This window comes from Bacillus rossius, chromosome 1 (genome assembly GCF_032445375.1).
Source record: "Bacillus rossius redtenbacheri isolate Brsri chromosome 1, Brsri_v3, whole genome shotgun sequence".
Taxonomy (NCBI): Eukaryota; Metazoa; Arthropoda; class Insecta; order Phasmatodea; family Bacillidae; genus Bacillus; species Bacillus rossius.
This window is the reverse complement of record NC_086330.1, coordinates 104,358,132-104,376,659: the sequence shown is the minus strand read 5'-3', so window position 1 is coordinate 104,376,659 and position 18,528 is coordinate 104,358,132. Positions and strand designations below refer to the sequence as shown.

General features: G+C 35.9%; 1 protein-coding gene across 1 annotated transcript in view; it reads right to left on the bottom strand.

The window, feature by feature from the left end:
* The window catches only part of LOC134541232 (low-density lipoprotein receptor-related protein 2), a 574,163-nt gene that overhangs the window by 59,249 nt on the left and 496,386 nt on the right, over window positions 1–18,528 (bottom strand). Inside the window, exons 32-36 of the mRNA XM_063384501.1 lie at window positions 12,413–12,614; window positions 11,160–11,382; window positions 9,595–9,800; window positions 5,050–5,357; window positions 3,056–3,266 (exon numbers count right to left, since the gene is read on the bottom strand). Of these exons, the coding sequence (XP_063240571.1) occupies window positions 3,056–3,266; window positions 5,050–5,357; window positions 9,595–9,800; window positions 11,160–11,382; window positions 12,413–12,614 (1,150 nt within the window). The remainder of the gene's footprint in view (window positions 1–3,055; window positions 3,267–5,049; window positions 5,358–9,594; window positions 9,801–11,159; window positions 11,383–12,412; window positions 12,615–18,528) is intronic.

The following is an 18,528-nucleotide window of genomic DNA, read 5'->3' as shown; positions in this document are numbered from 1 at the left end:
AATAATTGTAAGTAACTCATTTTTACATTATGACAATAGTACATTTTCAAACTCAAAAATAATTAAAATATTTATTTTATTTGTTCTGAATGCTAATCACAAATCATATCTTGTAAAAGTGCATCATGTATCAGTCAAAATGACAGTGTTTTCGAGAAATTATCATGGACCTTTTAAGTGTAATCTTTTTTTTAGTAATATGCTATATTTTTTAATAAAAAGATTTCACAAAAAATATAAACAATAGTACCGAAATTTCAGTGCTCAAATTACAAATTTTATAAATTTACTAATAGGGTAATTTACATACTTATTCACTCTATTTATTTATTGTTTAATATTCATGCCAATAATTATAATTACTGTAAGCAGTGGATAGAAAGCCCTGAAAAACTAGAATAGGAAAAACATTGAAAAACTAAAAAAAAAATCATGACAGGTATGGACAGTTTTATGATGACCGTCAATACCCAATGAAAAAAAAACCTACACATGAACCATAAAAACAATGGCGGATACAGAAGGAATGATAAGGGGGATATATCTCCACTTACAAAAAATTTGGGACAAATTTTGCAAAACATCAGTGCAGGCAGTATGTTATTTCGGGTGATTCAAGGTGAGCTGTTACAACACCTCCATTTTAAATTATAGGCCCATATGTCAGTGTGTTAGTGTCAATAGTAATGTAAGATTTTTAATATATATGTGTGTCCATGTGTATATATAGACACACACATGTATATATGTATAGTTATGTGTGTATATTATATATATAGACATAAAAAAGGGCTATTCCCTCTCAAAGCCTGATGTGCCTCGCCCCGCTTCAGACCCCCTCTCCTCCCACCATCACCCTTCATTCAAACCTCCTGCCCACGAGTGTGTGTGTATGTGCGTGTGTTTGTCCGCCCTGCAAGAGGCAAGTAGAAACTGTGCCATGCACAGACTTGTATATTTTAATCCCCCAAGTGTCTTGTTTTCTTTCATCTTAAATAAGGACAGAGCAGCATGTTACCACTCACCACCTCTGGCTAGCTCAAAATTAGGTGATGAGTATACATACAGGTTGGTAGCAGGTCACGCAGTAATTCATACACAATGTTCGATGTATTACCTGTTTTTTTTTTTTTATTCATATAAAAATCACAATATATTCCACACAACAGAACACAAAAAAAAAATTAAACTGTACATCCAGAAAGGAGAAAACACGTAGACTCTTCTTATGAATTACATTATATTGCCCGGATAAGTTCCGGGCAGCGACGGCTGGACAAAACCCTTTGTCGCCTCGCTGTGGGCTTTGCCTAAGACTACAGTCAAAAAATATTCTAATTAATCAAAATGTCAGAAAAAAAAAGTTATTAGGCGCCACCCGGACTGTAGCTGCAAAGTTGTACTTTAACAACATAACATTATTATGTTATGCAAGCCATCGCCCGACCACGAACTCTTGTTACGGTGCTCGGACAACGACTAATATACAGCCTTCCTTCCCTTTGTGCGGGCAGTGTCCTGGGCTCGCTGACGTAATTTTCAGCCAATCACAGTGCATGGCAACAGAAACTTCCACAAAATTCTTACTTCTGTTCCCACGATGCAGCAATTTTCTCTCACTATCACACTCCCGTGACAGTGACTCAAACGCCTAGCGTGTGAAACAAAGCCTCGGTCGTGGAAATAACGAAGGAGAATTACGTCAGCATGCCTTCCCACACAAAGAAGCCAGAAAAAAAAATACTTCAAAAATAAACTTATGCATTTTAAAAATAAAAACCATAAACCCAGTGAATTACATTCACAATAACTTCTGAAGAAAAAAAATTACATACAACCTGAAATATATCAAAAAATTTATAACAAATAATTATTACTGGATTGCATGGGGAAGGCTGTAATCTGGGTTGTTACAAGCACAATACGCAAACATTTCTGAACACACCCTTACATGGGCAGTTTAATTTCGAACATAATAAATAATTACTAAAACAACTAAATGTTATTAATATTTAGTAATTAATTGCAACTTATCATTCAGTGCTCGAGAGGTTCTGTTATGTTATCTGTTTCTTCACAGCCTAACAGTAGTTCAACTTCTTCCTGTCGCCATGACACCCGGACCACAGACCAGTCTCTCTCATCCACTGCCCAGGGTAGGACGCCACCTATGCACCTTGTCAACTTCACTGTTTTATTTCAACCTCCGTCACTAATGTTTTTTTTAACTTTTTTCTTCATCTTCGATGTCTACCACGAGTGGTAGCCTGTTTATTAATAATTTAAGTCCTAGAGAGAATTTTAAACTGAACGACGTGACTTAACTTCTAGGCCAGGTCACGCAGCGTCCTGGTCTGCCCCTAAACCAAAATAATTGCCGCTGGCGTCTTTTGCAGCTTATTAAGTAATGTTTTCTTTCATAATGGTGTTCACTCGTGTATGACTCACCAGAATAAAACCCTTCAACCAGACCTGTGAGTACTTGATCCAAGCGACCACATGTGCTTTCAGCTTAGGGCGTGTGGGATGCCCTAAGAGCCCACCGACAACCATCAGTCGGTAGTGCAATGGCGTGCCCGCCACACACAGCAGGCTGGTAGGGTAGTCTTTAACGCAGTATAAAGGGAATCAAGCCTAGCACCCACACGGGCCATGTCAAGATATAGCACTTTTAAAATTTAATTTTATGAATAAAATTACAATATGTATTGAATTTAAAGGGTAGTATGTATCAACACCATAGTTAAAATTATTATTTTTTGTACTTTATTTTATTTTTGACACTTGACACCTAAATTCAGATTCAAAGGGTACATTTGAGGAACTCTGTTTGATTCAAATTTGGGATTCGGATTCGAGAAAATCAAGTTTTGACTCATTACTTATATATTTTTTAATAACCTTTTTACAATTCCTTTCCTGATCTCCCACCAAAACAATTCCTGTATTCACAGTTGCATAAAAATAAAAAAGGCAAACATTTTATATTGCAAAAGAGCAGTGACTCTTAGCCACACATGGAAAGCACCACCCACATAAAAAAAAACATCCTCACCTCTCTGTTTTCACCGGACAGGGTAGACCGCTCTATCTTCTCCCTCACTGCGTCCGTCCAGTACAGCATCCTCTCGTCGTAGTCAATGGCCAAGCCACTGGGTTGCGACAGATCCTTCTCTACGATGGCTTTCTTCAGCGAGCCCGCCATGGTCGTGCGGAATATCTTCCCTGATGTCCCGAACCTCCCCCAGTCCGTGTAATACAATGACCTGTCACACAAAACAACAAGTTGCTTCTGTGCTTTACATACATGTAATCATTTTCACAAACACTCAGAAATGGTTTTGATAGACACGTAAGCAGAAAATGTAAGTCTGTTCAATTCATTCATTTGAGATCATACCCGCGTCTTTACTATTCTCAATTATTACCTCTTGTTAAATAAAAAAAACTAATAATTTATCTTTATCTATACCTAGGGCCCCACTTTCATGGTAAATAAAATTAACAGATTTCGTCATAAAAATATCTTGATTTCGTCATAAAAATAGTCTCATTTCGTCATAAAAAACTGCTCTCTAAAATCATGGAGAAAAATGTAAAAATACAAAACCAATACATAAAAATAGAAACCATACAACAATCATAATCCTTAAATTATACGAATGATTTTGAGTTCCATAAAAGTAATTTTAACATTATCAGAGTTTAAAAATCATTAAAAGAATAGGCCTACATGAATAAAAGACATGTTTCCAGAATTGACAATTCAGTCTCCTAAAGTATTTGGAATTTCTTATCTCCGCCGGGTTTAATGAAAAGAGGAAGTTAAAGAGCATAGAATAAAAGTATTTTCGAAATTTTTAATTTTTTTTTTTTTAATAAATATTGCCCAACTATGAAAATTAAAAAATTCTATATCTCCATATAAAATTAAGTATTTGAAATTTCTTATCCCCGCTGGGTTTAATGAAAAGAGGAAGTTAAAGAGCATATAATAAAAGTATTTTCGGATTTTTAACATTTTTTTCGCAAATACCGCTTAACTACATATTTACCGCCTTCACTTTAAAATTCGAGTGCACGATCGAAAACAGTCACTACTTTAGGCTTTTTGAGCATACAAGGCTTACATTTACAAAAAATATCTTTCATACGAAAGCGTCACGATCTATGTAAACAATAACATAGACTTGCCTTTGTTCTTATTCTCCTCGTGACATGGCCGTAGTAGTAATCTGTGCAGCCAGAGATTAACTCACACGTTTTACAAAACATTTTTCGCAGGCGGTAATTTCATTTTAAGGTATCGATTCTCATATTAAATAAACCGTAAATGGGACCGAGTCGTATGGAAATGTTAAACTGATGAAATACAGGAAGAAAACTATGATTTTAAGCGTAAACGTGATAGCGAAGTATACAACTCGATTCTTGAATCGATACTTTCGAACTCAAAAAACGTCTCGCAAAAGTCGTATTTATACAGTTGGTACCGAAGCCATTATGTTTGTTTTGATACATGAACGAAGATGAAAAGTGGTTAATAAAGTAGTCTTTAGGTGGGAAATTTGTGTTTAGGAATCTGTACTGATTATTAAATGTTGTCTATGTTGTTATTAATTTAATTGACCTTTCCAGTCAAAAAATCGTGTACAAGTAAGCAGATTTCGGGTCAATTTCGCGAAAAGGGTTTTTTGTGTGTAATTTCGTGTTTTAATTAAAATTGCTAACATTTCGCGTTATTTCGCTTTATTTCGCGGTTCGCGAAAATTTCAGTGCCCTATCTATACCTAATAAGCAAGAAGTTTCACTTCTGCCGTGCGTGGACTCCATGCACACATTTTTCTCTCTCCTAGAGGTTCCAGACCGCAACCTGTTAGTAAACATCAGTTTTAAATGAGGTATAAAAGCTTGAGAACTATTATTAATACCGTATTGTTCCAGGAATTCAAATATATAATTTTAAAATTAAAGTATATTAAAAATTTCAAACTTCAATATGGTAAACATCCCCAAAGAAATGGCTGAGACAGTCTCTACTAGACTCACCCATTGCAAGGATCTATGACGATTGCTCTAGGCCTCTCCACACGCGCAATCATCACCAGGTTGGATCCATCCAGGTCCATCGCATAGATGCTGTTGTTGGAAGAGTCCGTCCAGTAGATTTTCTTTTGCGTCCAGTCGTACGCGATGCCCTCTGGGTTGATGCCACGGTTGATGATGGTTGTGATGTTGTCTGCCCTCGGGGACTTGCTCGACATCCAGGCGATGCGAGGCCACGGACGTATTTGGGTGAACAGTAATTTGTTGTCCATGTAGTCGAAGTCTAGACCCACTACATTTGTTAGGTTGCCCTGAAAATAAAATGTAGTGTTTGTACACACAACATTTTCACTATATAAATATAGCATTAAATTGCATATTTACAGCCATAACTTTATGGTGTTATAAATAGCCTGTTTCCTCATTAAAAATAGTGGAGTTAGTCTTTATCGTCATTAAAAAATTAATACACTTGTAATCTTGTAATAATAAGTACATACAAAGCACAATTATAATGGTCATTTGCTTCAAAAATTTGTGATAAGACACTTAAAATATTTACATATGATGAGAGAAAGTCCAACAAAAAACTACAAATAAAACATTCTATAATCCAACAAATTCCTTTCGGCACAGCCTATAGGCATAGATAGATTTCAAAGTACCTATTTTTCTTCTGGAAATGTTTTGGAAACTTCTATAAACTGCTGGAATATTTTAAGAACTTAATGTATATAACTTATATGTCCGCCTCTATATATATATATATATATAATTATATATATATATATATATAAAATATTTATTTAACATTTTCTCATATTCCATACAGCAAAAATATTTTGAATGTTTCCAGCATTGAATGTCTTAACAAATTTCATATTATGCCTACTAATGTAGTTATGCAATTATTTTTGTCATCCAAACACTATTTTTCATCCCTTGCACTAATACATGTTGGTACAAAATGTTTTTTGGACAAAAGTTTAAGGTTTTATTAAGAAGATTATTAATAAATTATGAATAATTTGATACTATGATAATTCTTTTTTCATTTTAACCCCTTTTTTTATGGTTCATTTCATCAAACAATTTTTGAACCAAAAGATTCAGATAAAGTTTAGGTTTAGGAGTTTTACAATAAATTATAATGAATTTGATAGTATACTCCTAAAACAAGTAATGACTTTTTTTGTCTTTCTACCAATGTTATTTACTCCCCTTGCAATAATGATTTGTTACATCAAATTTACTTCAGAAAAATGTTTCAACAATATTTATAAAGTTAAACAAAAATAAACATTAAGTACCTACATGGTAGGGAGGTTTTATTTATTTTATTATTTCAAGCCCAGGATTTTCAACACCTTGCACAAATGGTTTGTATTATCAAAAATTGTTTCAGACAAAAGATTTAGGTTAAAATTATAAGATTTACAAACAATCTGAACGGATTTGTCAGTGTACCTACTAAGGGAGTTAAGATTTTTTATTTTTTTTTTTATTCTACCCCTCATTATTTCAACTCCTTGCAGCAATGGTACATTTAATCAAAAATTGTTTCAGACAAAAGTTTTACATAAAAATTATAAGATTTACAAAATATCCTAACAAATTCACTGTTGAGCATACGAAGGGAGTTATGAATTTTTTGTCCTCCAACCCTTGTTTTTTTTTTCAACCCCTTGCAGTTCTGGTCAAAAAAATTTCAGACAAAAGATTTTGGTATTACTACTGCGAGTTATAATATGTTAAAACGGATGTGATATTTTCCATATTATGGTAGTTACAGTGATTTTTTTGTTTTTCAAAAAACCTTTCCCATTTCTACCACTTTGGTCGAATATTGCCAATTAACGAACTCGACTGAGATTTTCCACTACTTGATTTTGTGTATCAGTTTGGAAGTGATCTGTGAACAATTAGAACAGTTATCATATCCAAAAAATTGTGATATATGTATATGTAAACTTTTTAGTTTAGGTTGGTTTTGGGGTCTATGTACCATGAAACGAAAAACTATACCAAAAAATGCACCATGGTAACTTCTATTATAATAAGTATTTCTTTTAAATCTACCTAAAATCAGTATGCAATGTTAAAAGACCAAACTCATTACACTTATACACATTTCCTTGAGATGTCTCTATGTAGGCATTTACCCATAACTGTATGGTATCAGCTATAGAAATATTTTAGTACTAGTAGGTAGATTTCAAAAAATTACTACCTATTGTAGCGGTTACATGGTGTGAATCTATTGTTGCAGGGGGTTAAAAAAATAAAGGGGTAAAATTTTTAAAAATTCAGAATTTACATACCATGTAACGGCATGTTTTGTTGTAAAACCTGAAATTTTTATCTACAACTTTAATCTAAAATAATTTTTTTATGCAACCTACAATGACTGCAAGGTGTAGAATAAACAAGGGCTGGGAGACAAAACAAATCATAATGCCTTTTGTAGGCACAACATTTAATTCGTTCGGATATTTTGTAAATCTTATAATTTTTATCTACAACTTGTCTGAAACAATATTTGATTAGATGAACCATTGCTGCAAGGCATTGGAAAAAAAAGGGTTGAATTTTTAAAACAATTCATAATTTTGTATCATGTACACTATCAAATTCGTTCTAATTTAGTGTAAAACATTTAATTATCATCTACAACTTTTGTCTGAAATAATTTTTTATACAACCTACAATGGCTGCAAGGGGTTGAATGACAAAAAATTCATAACTACCTTACTTGGAACACTATCAAATCTTTTCAAATTGTTTGTAAATCTTAAAATTTTTATCTTAATCTTTTGTTTGTAAAAATTTTTGATAAAACTAATCACTATTGCAAGGGGTTGAAAACACCTGCGATTGGAATCAGAAAATAAATAAAACTTCCCAACCATTTACACTAGGTACTGAATCCGTTTTTAATATTCTTTTTTTTAACTTTCTATTTATTGTCTAAAACTATTGTAAAAAAATTTTATCTAACCAACCATTACTGCAAGGGGTGGAAATAACAAGGTTTCAAATTAATAATACCATTTTTTTTTTAATATATTTACTATCAAATATGCTAATGCTATTCAACTAAAACTTTGACTGAAACAACTACTGATGAAACAAATTATTACCATAAAATCAGGGGTTGAAATTTAAAAAAATTCTAAATTTCTTAGTATCAAATTCATTCAAATTTATTTAAAACCATATTATTATAATCTTAAACCTTGGTGCAAAGTAAATTTTTATACAACCACTTTATTAGTGCAAGGGATGAAAAATAGTGTTTGAAGGTTAAAACAATTAATAATTACCTTCTTCGGCATATAATATGAAATTCGTTCTAAGATATTCAATGATGCATTGAATTTAAAAAAGTCTTAATATTTTCACTGCATGGAAAAAAAACATATAACTAATCAATCATTTTGTAATATTGTTATGTTCATTAAGTAGTTAAAATGTTCCAGAATAAAATAGAAGTTTCCAAAATATTTCCAGAAGAAATAGGTACTTCGAAATCTACCTATGCCTGTAGGCTGTAGCGTAAGGGATTTATTTTAAAAAACCTTAGATAGAAACTAAATAATTTTTTTTTCTTAGTACATAACAGTTTTTTTTTTTAATAAAAATTTTAAAAATGAGGTAATTGAGTTGAATTTGGCTACATTTTGGTGTTAGGAGGTGTTATTGTCTTCATTTTGGTGTTTGGTGCTTGCCTCTATCCATATACCACAGAAGATTTTATACAGGCTCTAGTAAAAGTCAAAGTCTATATACAAGCAGAAGTGAATGTTTTTATGAAATAATCTATCACCCTATACTTCACTCGCAGCTTAAGCGACATTCATTTTCATATTGCTGTGTGTGTGTGTGTGTGTGTGTATACTGTGGTAATTATTACTTTTACATGCCTGAAACCAAAATTTTTACAATAATTTTAAATATTTTAATGTGATGATTTCACATTTTTAGCACATAAACATAAAATATTTTAACACAGTCTGAAATCACACTGTTCATGCTAATGACACACTTTGTCATCAGAACCATCCGATTGACTGATATGTTATGCTACATTTGTAAGAAACCTTCAACAGAAAAATGAACACAATGAAAAACTAAAACCTCCATGAAAGCAACCAGCAGACATAAATCTTCAATAGAATGTTCTAATCCAATGGCTATGTAATCTTCTGGGAAAACTTACATACAGAATACTTCACTTAATTTTATGGTTTAGTTAGAGTAATAGAGTAATTCTTCCCATGAATGTAATCAGTCTAATATTTCAAAATGTACAATCAAAATTTCATTGAAAAATAGAATAACAATAAATGCTGAAATAGTCATAAACCATTTAGCACCAAATAAAAGTGAATTGTACAAAAATTTAATCCACAGTTCAAGCATGAAAATTGTACGAAAATTAATTTTCATTAACACTTTATTTGTTATCAAGCATGTTACATATAAAATAGTGCCTTTTTCACAAACCTGAGAAGATATATAAGTTTTTTAACAAGCAAGTCTACTCACAATGGTGTCAAAAGGTTTGCTGGTAGAGTGTGGATCAAGATGGATGCTTCGTATTTCCGTTCTGGTGGAGAAAACAAGAAACTCTGACGGCGCCTTGCACACTCCGCCGCTTGAGAGCTCGCCAGTAGCACAGTCACACCGGAACGGCTTCTTGTTGACAGAATCGATTGGAAACGAGAAACACAACTGCTCACACCCACCATTTCCTACAAAACAAAGAAAAAACAAAATAACTTCAGTATGAAGTTATTATTTTACAGAAAATTTAAAATTTCAAGCTAGAGGTATTTATATATTTAATAATTCATTATAATTTAAGGTATCCTCACAAATCTTAAATATAAATTTCCCTGGCTTTTCCTTGACTTTGCCTGACTAAAACTTCAAATTCCTCTAATTATTTTAAAAAAATAATTTTTAATAATTTTTGCAATTTTCAGAATAAAAAAAAAATCTAGCCGCCAACATCTCCAAAGTTGGCTTAGTTCTCTATACATTTTCTTTATTTAAAAAAAAACCTTGCATACACCAGTTATTTTATGAATGACTATTCACTAAATCATCTGGAAAAAAAATGTCTGGATGATGGCAAACTGGACCATTACATGTTCCTTTCATACTGTAACTATTATTGGGTGATTCACATTAGTTTCTCAGGATTTCAAGTAAAGTCCCTGACTTTCCCTGTCCAATTATAACTTCCCTGACTTTTCCCTGTGGAAATCCTGAGAACAGATAATAGTTGGAGTTTTACCAAATTTTACAAAATAGATACTTGCTCATTGGGAATAAGACTGAATGGAAACGTACTAAGGTAAATGTCGGAATAAAATATATTAAGATTTCCCTTAAAAGAGACAGAACCAGGTCCTAGTCTGTACCTAGACTGCAGCGAACACTAAGCCTGTGTGAATACTATTTTTTTGATGCGAAGCGAATATCAAATTGAATTATTAAAATATTCGCGAAGTCAAATTGAAATGTGAATATTGTTCTTGGCGAAGCTATATTGCACTTATTTTATAAAAAAAAAACTGAAGTAAAAAAAAAATTGTTTAACATTTGTAATGTTTTAACTGATTACGTGATTAACCAATTGGGCCCTATGTATAGATAACATCATTCATTAAAAATTATAAAATGACCATGAATGATATTGATATTGAGCATTCATATGAAAGCAAATGGAGTACCATCAAGTAAATATTTTCATGAGCGAATCTCAGGCTTCCAATATTTTAATGCTTTGCAACACGTGAAGTTTTACTTTAGATGTGAAGCTTTGCATCACATCTGAAGCTTCAAATAGAATGAATAACAAAGTCAAATAAATATTAAAAGGAGCTTCGATTGATTTGTTTAGTCGAAGCTCGCACAGGCCTAAAAAACACCCACAAAGACTAACACTGTTTCCAAATACTTAGGCTGTGTCCTTGTGGGATGAGAGGACATTACCAACGGATCTGTGTGCCAGGCAGCACCAGCAGTGCACTTAAAAATTTCAATTCATCACATTGATGACGACGATGGTGATGATCTCCCGTGCGGCACACACGCGAACTCACCTAGCCGTGAGCAAGGGTTTGTGTCGTCTGGCTGCTGGTTGGTCACGTCGAAGATGGCGATGTCCCTCAGGCGAGGAAGGTTGGTGCGCAATGGCGTGGGGAGGGACATGTTGCCAGGCAGCTTCGAAGCTCTGAAGACTGTTGCGAAGTTGCGGTCCACCCAGTACACGTCTCCCATGTGAACTGCAATGCCCATTGGGTTGGGCAAGTTCCTACGAATCACCTGAGGAAAAACAGTTACAAGCATAATTTGGACTGACAATTTATCGAATAGGAAAACGTAACATTAATATTTAAGGGTGACTGTGTGGAATTATTATTTTTTACCATGAAAATTGTTTTGAAAATAAATTTAATCGCCTCATACTCTCCAGAGGCCAAAAAACCTATTTTAATACTGATAAAGTATACTGCAGCAAAATTTGAAAACTCAACATCCCATTTAGAAAAATCCATTATAACAAAATGTTTTACTTGAACCCATCTTGTGTTAACATCTTTCTTTGTCAAAGAAAGTGGTAACAATATGATGAAAATCAGCCTCGTGTAGCTAACCTAACATTACTGTGTTTTTATGTTAATGAGAAGGTACACTTTGTTCACCGAAGAAACATTAATATTCAAACAAATAGGCACCTAATTGTTAAAATTATAGCCAAGAAGTACGCCGGTAAATTTTAACTTCAAAATTGAAGTAAAAATTTGGCTCCAAATTCTTCTAAAATGAGGAAACTTATAAAACAGGCTTTTATTGAGGAAATTTAATAATAATTGGTGTAAAATTAATATCTACATTTTATTAGATAGAAGCAGTCTGCCTTGAAACAATATATCAAAAGTGTAAAGGTTAATTTTAAAGAATGACTAAAATACCCAAGTTTGTAAGTTTGTAGAATGATGATCAGGTGAGCCACGGTTGATCACTCGTCTATAATAAATGCAAGCACACAGGGGCTTACGCAGGGAAGGGGCAAATGGGGGAAGGGGGATATATCCCCCTGAAATCCTAAATATCGGAAAAAAGTAAATATGTAATTTTAAAGTAAACAACGAGCAAAGTTGTTCTATCTCCTCGCTAAATAATGGATGAAATTCTACTTCTGCATGCACCACTTTTATTTCAGAGACATTTACAGCCATACATACCAATAGTTATGATTGAAAAATAGATTGTGGATTACTACAATATTATTCAATACCAGGGGCAAAACAACAACTTGGACAGAAGTCCAATGAAAAAATAAAAGTCTCACCTGTCGGCTGCTGCCTGTGTACGACACCTTCTGGATCATGTCCAGTTTGGAGTCGACCCAGTATACGTCGTGGGTCAACATGTCGACCGTGAGGTCCCGAGGGTTGCTGATGCCTGACGTGACTATTGACTGCCAACTCGAGCCATCCAGGTAAGCTTTCCCGATCCTTGGGTACTGGCCGTAGTCAATCCAGTACAGAAACCTAACAGAGCAATTTGAGCACAAATTAAAGCAGAGTACTAAGTGTCAATTAATTAGTGACACATAAAACAGTAAAATATCACAAAGTTTATGAAAGAATGTGCAAAATTGGTACATATTCAATTCACAGCTAAAAGTGACTGTTTTCCAAAATAAAACTATAAAAAAATAATTAGGCAGTACCATGAAAAACAGAAGGAATGTTTTTATTTTCTTCTTGTGTATTAAAACAAGGATAAAAAGAACTATTGGTGAAAACAGGTTAATTGGATCAGCCATGCCAAACATTCATAATCAAAAGATTTTTTCAAACAAGTCGTAAGGAGGTGTAGTTGGAAAATTTGTAACTACCGGTATTCCTTACAAACTAATCTTCAATTTTATGACCTGTAACATCTTAGCTCTCTGTATACAGAATTTGGTAAATGTAGTTGGGCGATATTTGCTAAAAAAAATTTTAAAATTCCGAAAATACTTTTATTCAATGCTTTTTAACTTCCTCTTTTCATAAAACCTGGCGGAGATAAGAAATTACAAATACTTTAGGAGATATCACCGATCTTATTTTGCAATACAAGACCCTTGCAATCATTTGCCGTGTGTTCGTGAATGCCTAATTAATTAAAATTGTCAATTAGGTCAGGTCAGGTCAGTTACATTATAAATACTTTCAAACTAAGCGGACATTAATAAAAATAATATGAATTCATTTTAATGGTTGTTTAGTTTTAAAGTATTTATAATGTAACTGACCTGACCTAACAAACCGGGACAAAGGATGAACAGTAGGAACACACGTAATTTTTTTTTTATCTTATTACTTGCGCAACAATATCCAAATAACAAAAATAAAACATTAAAATTTGAAACGTTAAAAACTCACCTAGGTCACGTGACAACATTTTCCAATAAAAAAAAATGTAATACTCGTAAACAAGAAACAATTTTCAACGCCGCATAAATGCACAGGTATTGTGATGAAAATTAAAAAATTCGATATCTCCTAAAGTATTTGGAATTTCTTATCTCCGCCGGGTTTTATGAAAAGGGGAAGTTAAAAATCATAGAATAAAAGAATTTTCGTAATTTTAGAATTATTTTTTAGCAAATATCGCCCAACTACATACCGTTATCACTCGCGTAATGTCCGCAGTAATTTGACCACATTTTTGGCAAAAAAAATGGGGTGCGGACATTATGCGAGGAAATTTTGTGTCTTAATTATTACTAAAAAGGCACAAAACGTATCTAAAATCAATTTGGATTTCACTAGCTAGGTATTTTAAAAGAATATTGCTGCGGGATCGCTTGCAAACAACCCGGCTTAGACCATGTTTACTTTGCTGTAATTGCCACCGGTAACTGTCTCGCACCCGCCGGAACATTAAAAAAAATTACGCGCTACACTGAAATAAGTGTGGTTACGTGTGCCTTATTAATGTGATTAATATGTGATGGATTAAAACGGCTATTAACGGCACAGCTGCAATATTTTAGCCGTACCATATCCTTACGTGCGGCGCGTAGGGAACCAGCGAGCTGGCAACAGCACAGTGACTCAACAGTTCCACATCTGCTGCACACTGTACTCCCCCTCCCCCCCCCCCCCCCCCCCGTCAATCTGATGGCCTTCATGATGTAGAGAAGGAAGAAGGGGAAGGGAAAATTTAGAGCGTGAGAATGGCCAAGGGAGGGATTCTAACCAAATGTAAACAAAGAGGGGTTCTGTTCTGTCCTGACACGTAAAACAGGGTACACACTAATTAAAGTTGACGTTTCTTTTACGCTGCGCTGCGTGTCTTACCTCAACAGAAAACAAGACTGATCCACGCCGTGTTGCATTTGTTGACTGCAACTGTTCTTTTATTTTCCGCCACTGACGAACACTTTTTTCGTGCACTTCAAACTCCCTTTCAGCAGCCCTGTTCCCATGCTCTTCAGCATAACGAACAACTCTTAATTTAAACCGCGCAGTGAAGGATTTATATTTACCCATTCTGTACTCTACACTACAAAACTCGACGCGAAACTCATGCCATAACTTGCGTGCGTGTTGGTCAGCTGTGTTTACCGTTACCGTGCTTTGTTCAGTTCAACGATTTTCCTTACCCTTTCAGGACAGGAGAGAAAGGACAGCTGAAGGTCACGGCTTTGTTTACAGAGCCGTCAACTTTCCATTCATACTGCGTCCTTTAGGGGTGGCCAAAGTTGTGTTGCCCGCCGTAGACGACTGGTGCGGACATTATGCAAATTTTTAATTTTATATTTTAAGGATATATAAATAAAGGGTGCGGACATTATGCGAGGGCGGACATTACGCGAGTGAATATGGTATTTACCCAGAATTTGGTAGGAGTGAGTTCATAAATAGAACAGAAGTACATAGCATGGAACAGAAAAGTTTAAGAATACTGCTACCATCTATGGTAAATGGCACGAACCCGCAAACCAAAAATCATAAAGCCAAAGGGAAAATTTATGTTATTAACTGTGTAATGAATTTTTAAAAGATGGCCAGTATTTTAATGAAATTCCTAGTCAAAAATCAGGTCCAAAACTGGGGTTTAGTGTATTTTTTCAAGCATTTTTCACCTTTATCGGAGCCATATCATTATGTAGTTTTAAATTTTTTGTAAACTAATATTGAGAGATTCAATAGTCCACATAGCTGATCTGTCAGCAAATTCTAGCGGCAGGTGCATAAAATATGTGTGATTTGCATCAAGAAATGTAGTTGCAAACACAATTTTCATATATAATTAATTATTATGCTCGGTATTATTTAAAGAATTCTACATTAAATTTTGTGTCCAAGTTTTGTTTTATCAGTGTATTTGCAACAAGAGAAAATATAAATGTGCTTGTTACCAAGGTTAGATGTTAAACATCTCTGGCAAAAAATGAAAGACTCGCTCACTTTTTTTTTATTGAACGATATTTACAATTCTGCTATTGTTTATTATTATATGACACCTTGGACCTGTTGTGACTGAGAACAAACTTCATATATTATACATACATTGTTTACATTGTTTGCATGATGTTGATATCCATGACTTTCTTTGTCGGTTTGTTTTTTCCATGGTGATAATATGTTTTGTTCGTATGAATTATGTACCATTAAAGAGTAAGTAAACTTGAGTTAACTAATTTGGTTCTATATCATTATACCTTGCTTTCACAATAGGTTATGGGCCCAGTTACGTGAAATTATGATATAGACGTAAGAAAACATGGTATTAGATAAGGCAGCAGGACAAGCTCATAGCTCATTGCCGACGATCGAAAAGTTGGTCGGACGGGAAAACTATAATACTTGGCAGTTTGCAATGAGAACTTATCTGGAACATGAAGAATTGTGGCAGTGTGTCACAGGTGAAGAAAAGGATGACAAGAAGATTATACGTGCTCGGGCAAAGACTATTTTGTCAATCAGCTCTGTAAATTATGTACATGTTCAAGATACTTGTACAGCAAAGGAGGCATGGGACAAGTTGAAGAATGCTTTTCAGGATTCAGGGTTAACAAGAAGAGTAGGATTGTTAAGGTCTCTAATTACGACTAGGTTAGAAAGCTGTACTTCTGTAGAAGAGTATGTCAATCAGGGGCGTAGCCAGGGGGGGGTTTTAGGGGTTCGAACCCCCCCCTTAGCTCCAAATCTTTAATTAATTTCTTATTCATCACTCAAACAAATTTCATATTAAAATTAATAAAATTTTTACCATTACAATATTTAAATTTAAGTACCGAAAACTGCTAAAATAGCACTATTATACACCTTAAAATCCAAATTTTCCCGGGGGATGACCCCCGGACCCCCCGCTTTAATACGGGGGGGGGGGGGGCATGCTTCTTAACACCCCCCATACGCAAATCCTGGCTACGCCACTGATGTCAATAGTATTGTTACGATTTACCTGCGGGTTCGTAAGGATAGCCCAATTAATAGATTTTATTTCACACACACAGTTTTATTTATTACCACTACTTGACACTTACAAATAATCTTCTAAATTAGCAAATAATTAACTACACTTAAAGAAATGTCTATTCCCCAGTCACTCGTTACACACACCTCGCTGGGCCGCACTTCCGGCGCAACTCTCGCCGCAGCACCCCTCGTGGGTCCCCGCCGCGGGACTCCACCGCCGCCGTCACACCCTTCGCCGAGATCCCACACGACGACTCGCTCGCAACTTCACTCGGGACTCCGCCGCGCCCGCGACTCTATCGCCCGGAAACTCCCGACTCCACTGATCTCACTCACTCCCTGCCCTGGAACCTTCGTCCATGGACTTCGCCCGGAAACTCCCGACTCCACTGATCTCACTCACTCCCTGCCCTGGAACCTTCGTCCAAGGACTTCGCCACTCTGCCGCACCTGCGGCACTATCGCCCGGAAACTCCGCCGCGGGAGAACTCCCCACTCAGACTCTCTCTCTCACTGACTCGAAGGTCGGCCCAACCTCCTTAAATAGCCCTTGGGTTCCCATCCAGAACAATCGGGCATGTCTCCGAGATATCGCGCGACCTTCGCCGTCGAAATGCCCAGAAACGCATCGTGAGTCCTCGAAGGACGCGGTGGCTGCTCTAAGAACGCCGATAAAGGCGTCTGAGTCATTTTATTCCGCAGTGCGGCCTCTTTTAAGTAACCCGATCTGAGGCAGGTGCGCGCTGCGACAGTCAGGATGTAGCGAGATAGTATGACACGAGATACCAGGGAGAGGATGCGGGTGGAAGGGGGCGCAGACAGGCCGAACGAGTGCGGCGATGCCATGCACTGCAGCCAAGCGCGATCGTAACATTGCCCCCTCCTTAAACCTGTTCGTCCCGAACAGGTAATGCATCTCCTCCTAGAGGTCCCCATGCTACTCGAAGTTTAGGCCTCCTGCCTTTCCTCCATCGCGGGCTGTACAGTCTCACCAGATAACCCTCTCTCTCATTAGATGTAGCTTCTCTTGTCACCCGGCGACACTTCTGGGTCGCAGATTCCCCATGTCGTTCAGCCAGCTGCCCGAGACGGACCGACCATTGCCTTGGACAGACTCGATACTCTTGAGAGCATTGCTCGTTGCCTCCCAATGGTTCGCTTGTTTCTTCCCTTTTTCTCTCTGTTTGTTCTCTCGTAGCTACTCGTTCACAAAGCATTTCTTCCCAGCTCTTCTTCGTCACTTCTTGGTTCCTCATTCCCTCTTTGTTCTTATGAATATCGTCTGGACTGTACTCAGTTACTCCTTGCACCATCTTCTTCACTCTTTGTGTTCTCATTTTCTCTTTTCGGTCTTTCTTCCCCTGTTCTTGGTCCTTCTTCACCTCTTCTTGGTCTTCCTGTGTCTCTTCTTGGTCTTCCTTCGTTTCTTCTTTGCACTTCTCTATCTCTTCTTGACTCATGTACATCTCTTCTCGGCTTTTCTTCAGCTCTTCTGTGCATTTAGCCCTCTCTCTTTGGTTTATCTTCATTTCTCCTTGTTCAATATTCCTTACTTTGTAACTCATCTTCACTACTTATATGCTTTTCTTCAGCTCTTCTTTCATCTTCATGTCCTGGCTGTTCTCCTCTCCTTGGCTAATGTCCTCTTCCCAGTGTTCTTCGCTGTTCTCTTCGCTGTTCTCTTCACTGTTCTCCTCTCGGCAGGTCTCCTCTTCACTGGTCTTCACTTCACTGGTCTTCTCTTCGCTAGTCTTCTCTTTGTTGTTCTTCTCTTTGTTGTTATTCTCTCGGCTGGTCTCTTCTTGGCTGGTCTCCTCTTGGCTGGTCTTCATTTCTCTGATCTTCTCTTCACTGTTCTTCTCCTGACTGGTCTTCTGTTTGCAGTTCTTCTCTTCGCTGTTCTTCTCTTCTATGCTTATCTTCCCTTCGGTCTTCATTTCATTCCTCATTTCTTCTTGGCCATGCTTCAGTTCATCCTGACCCT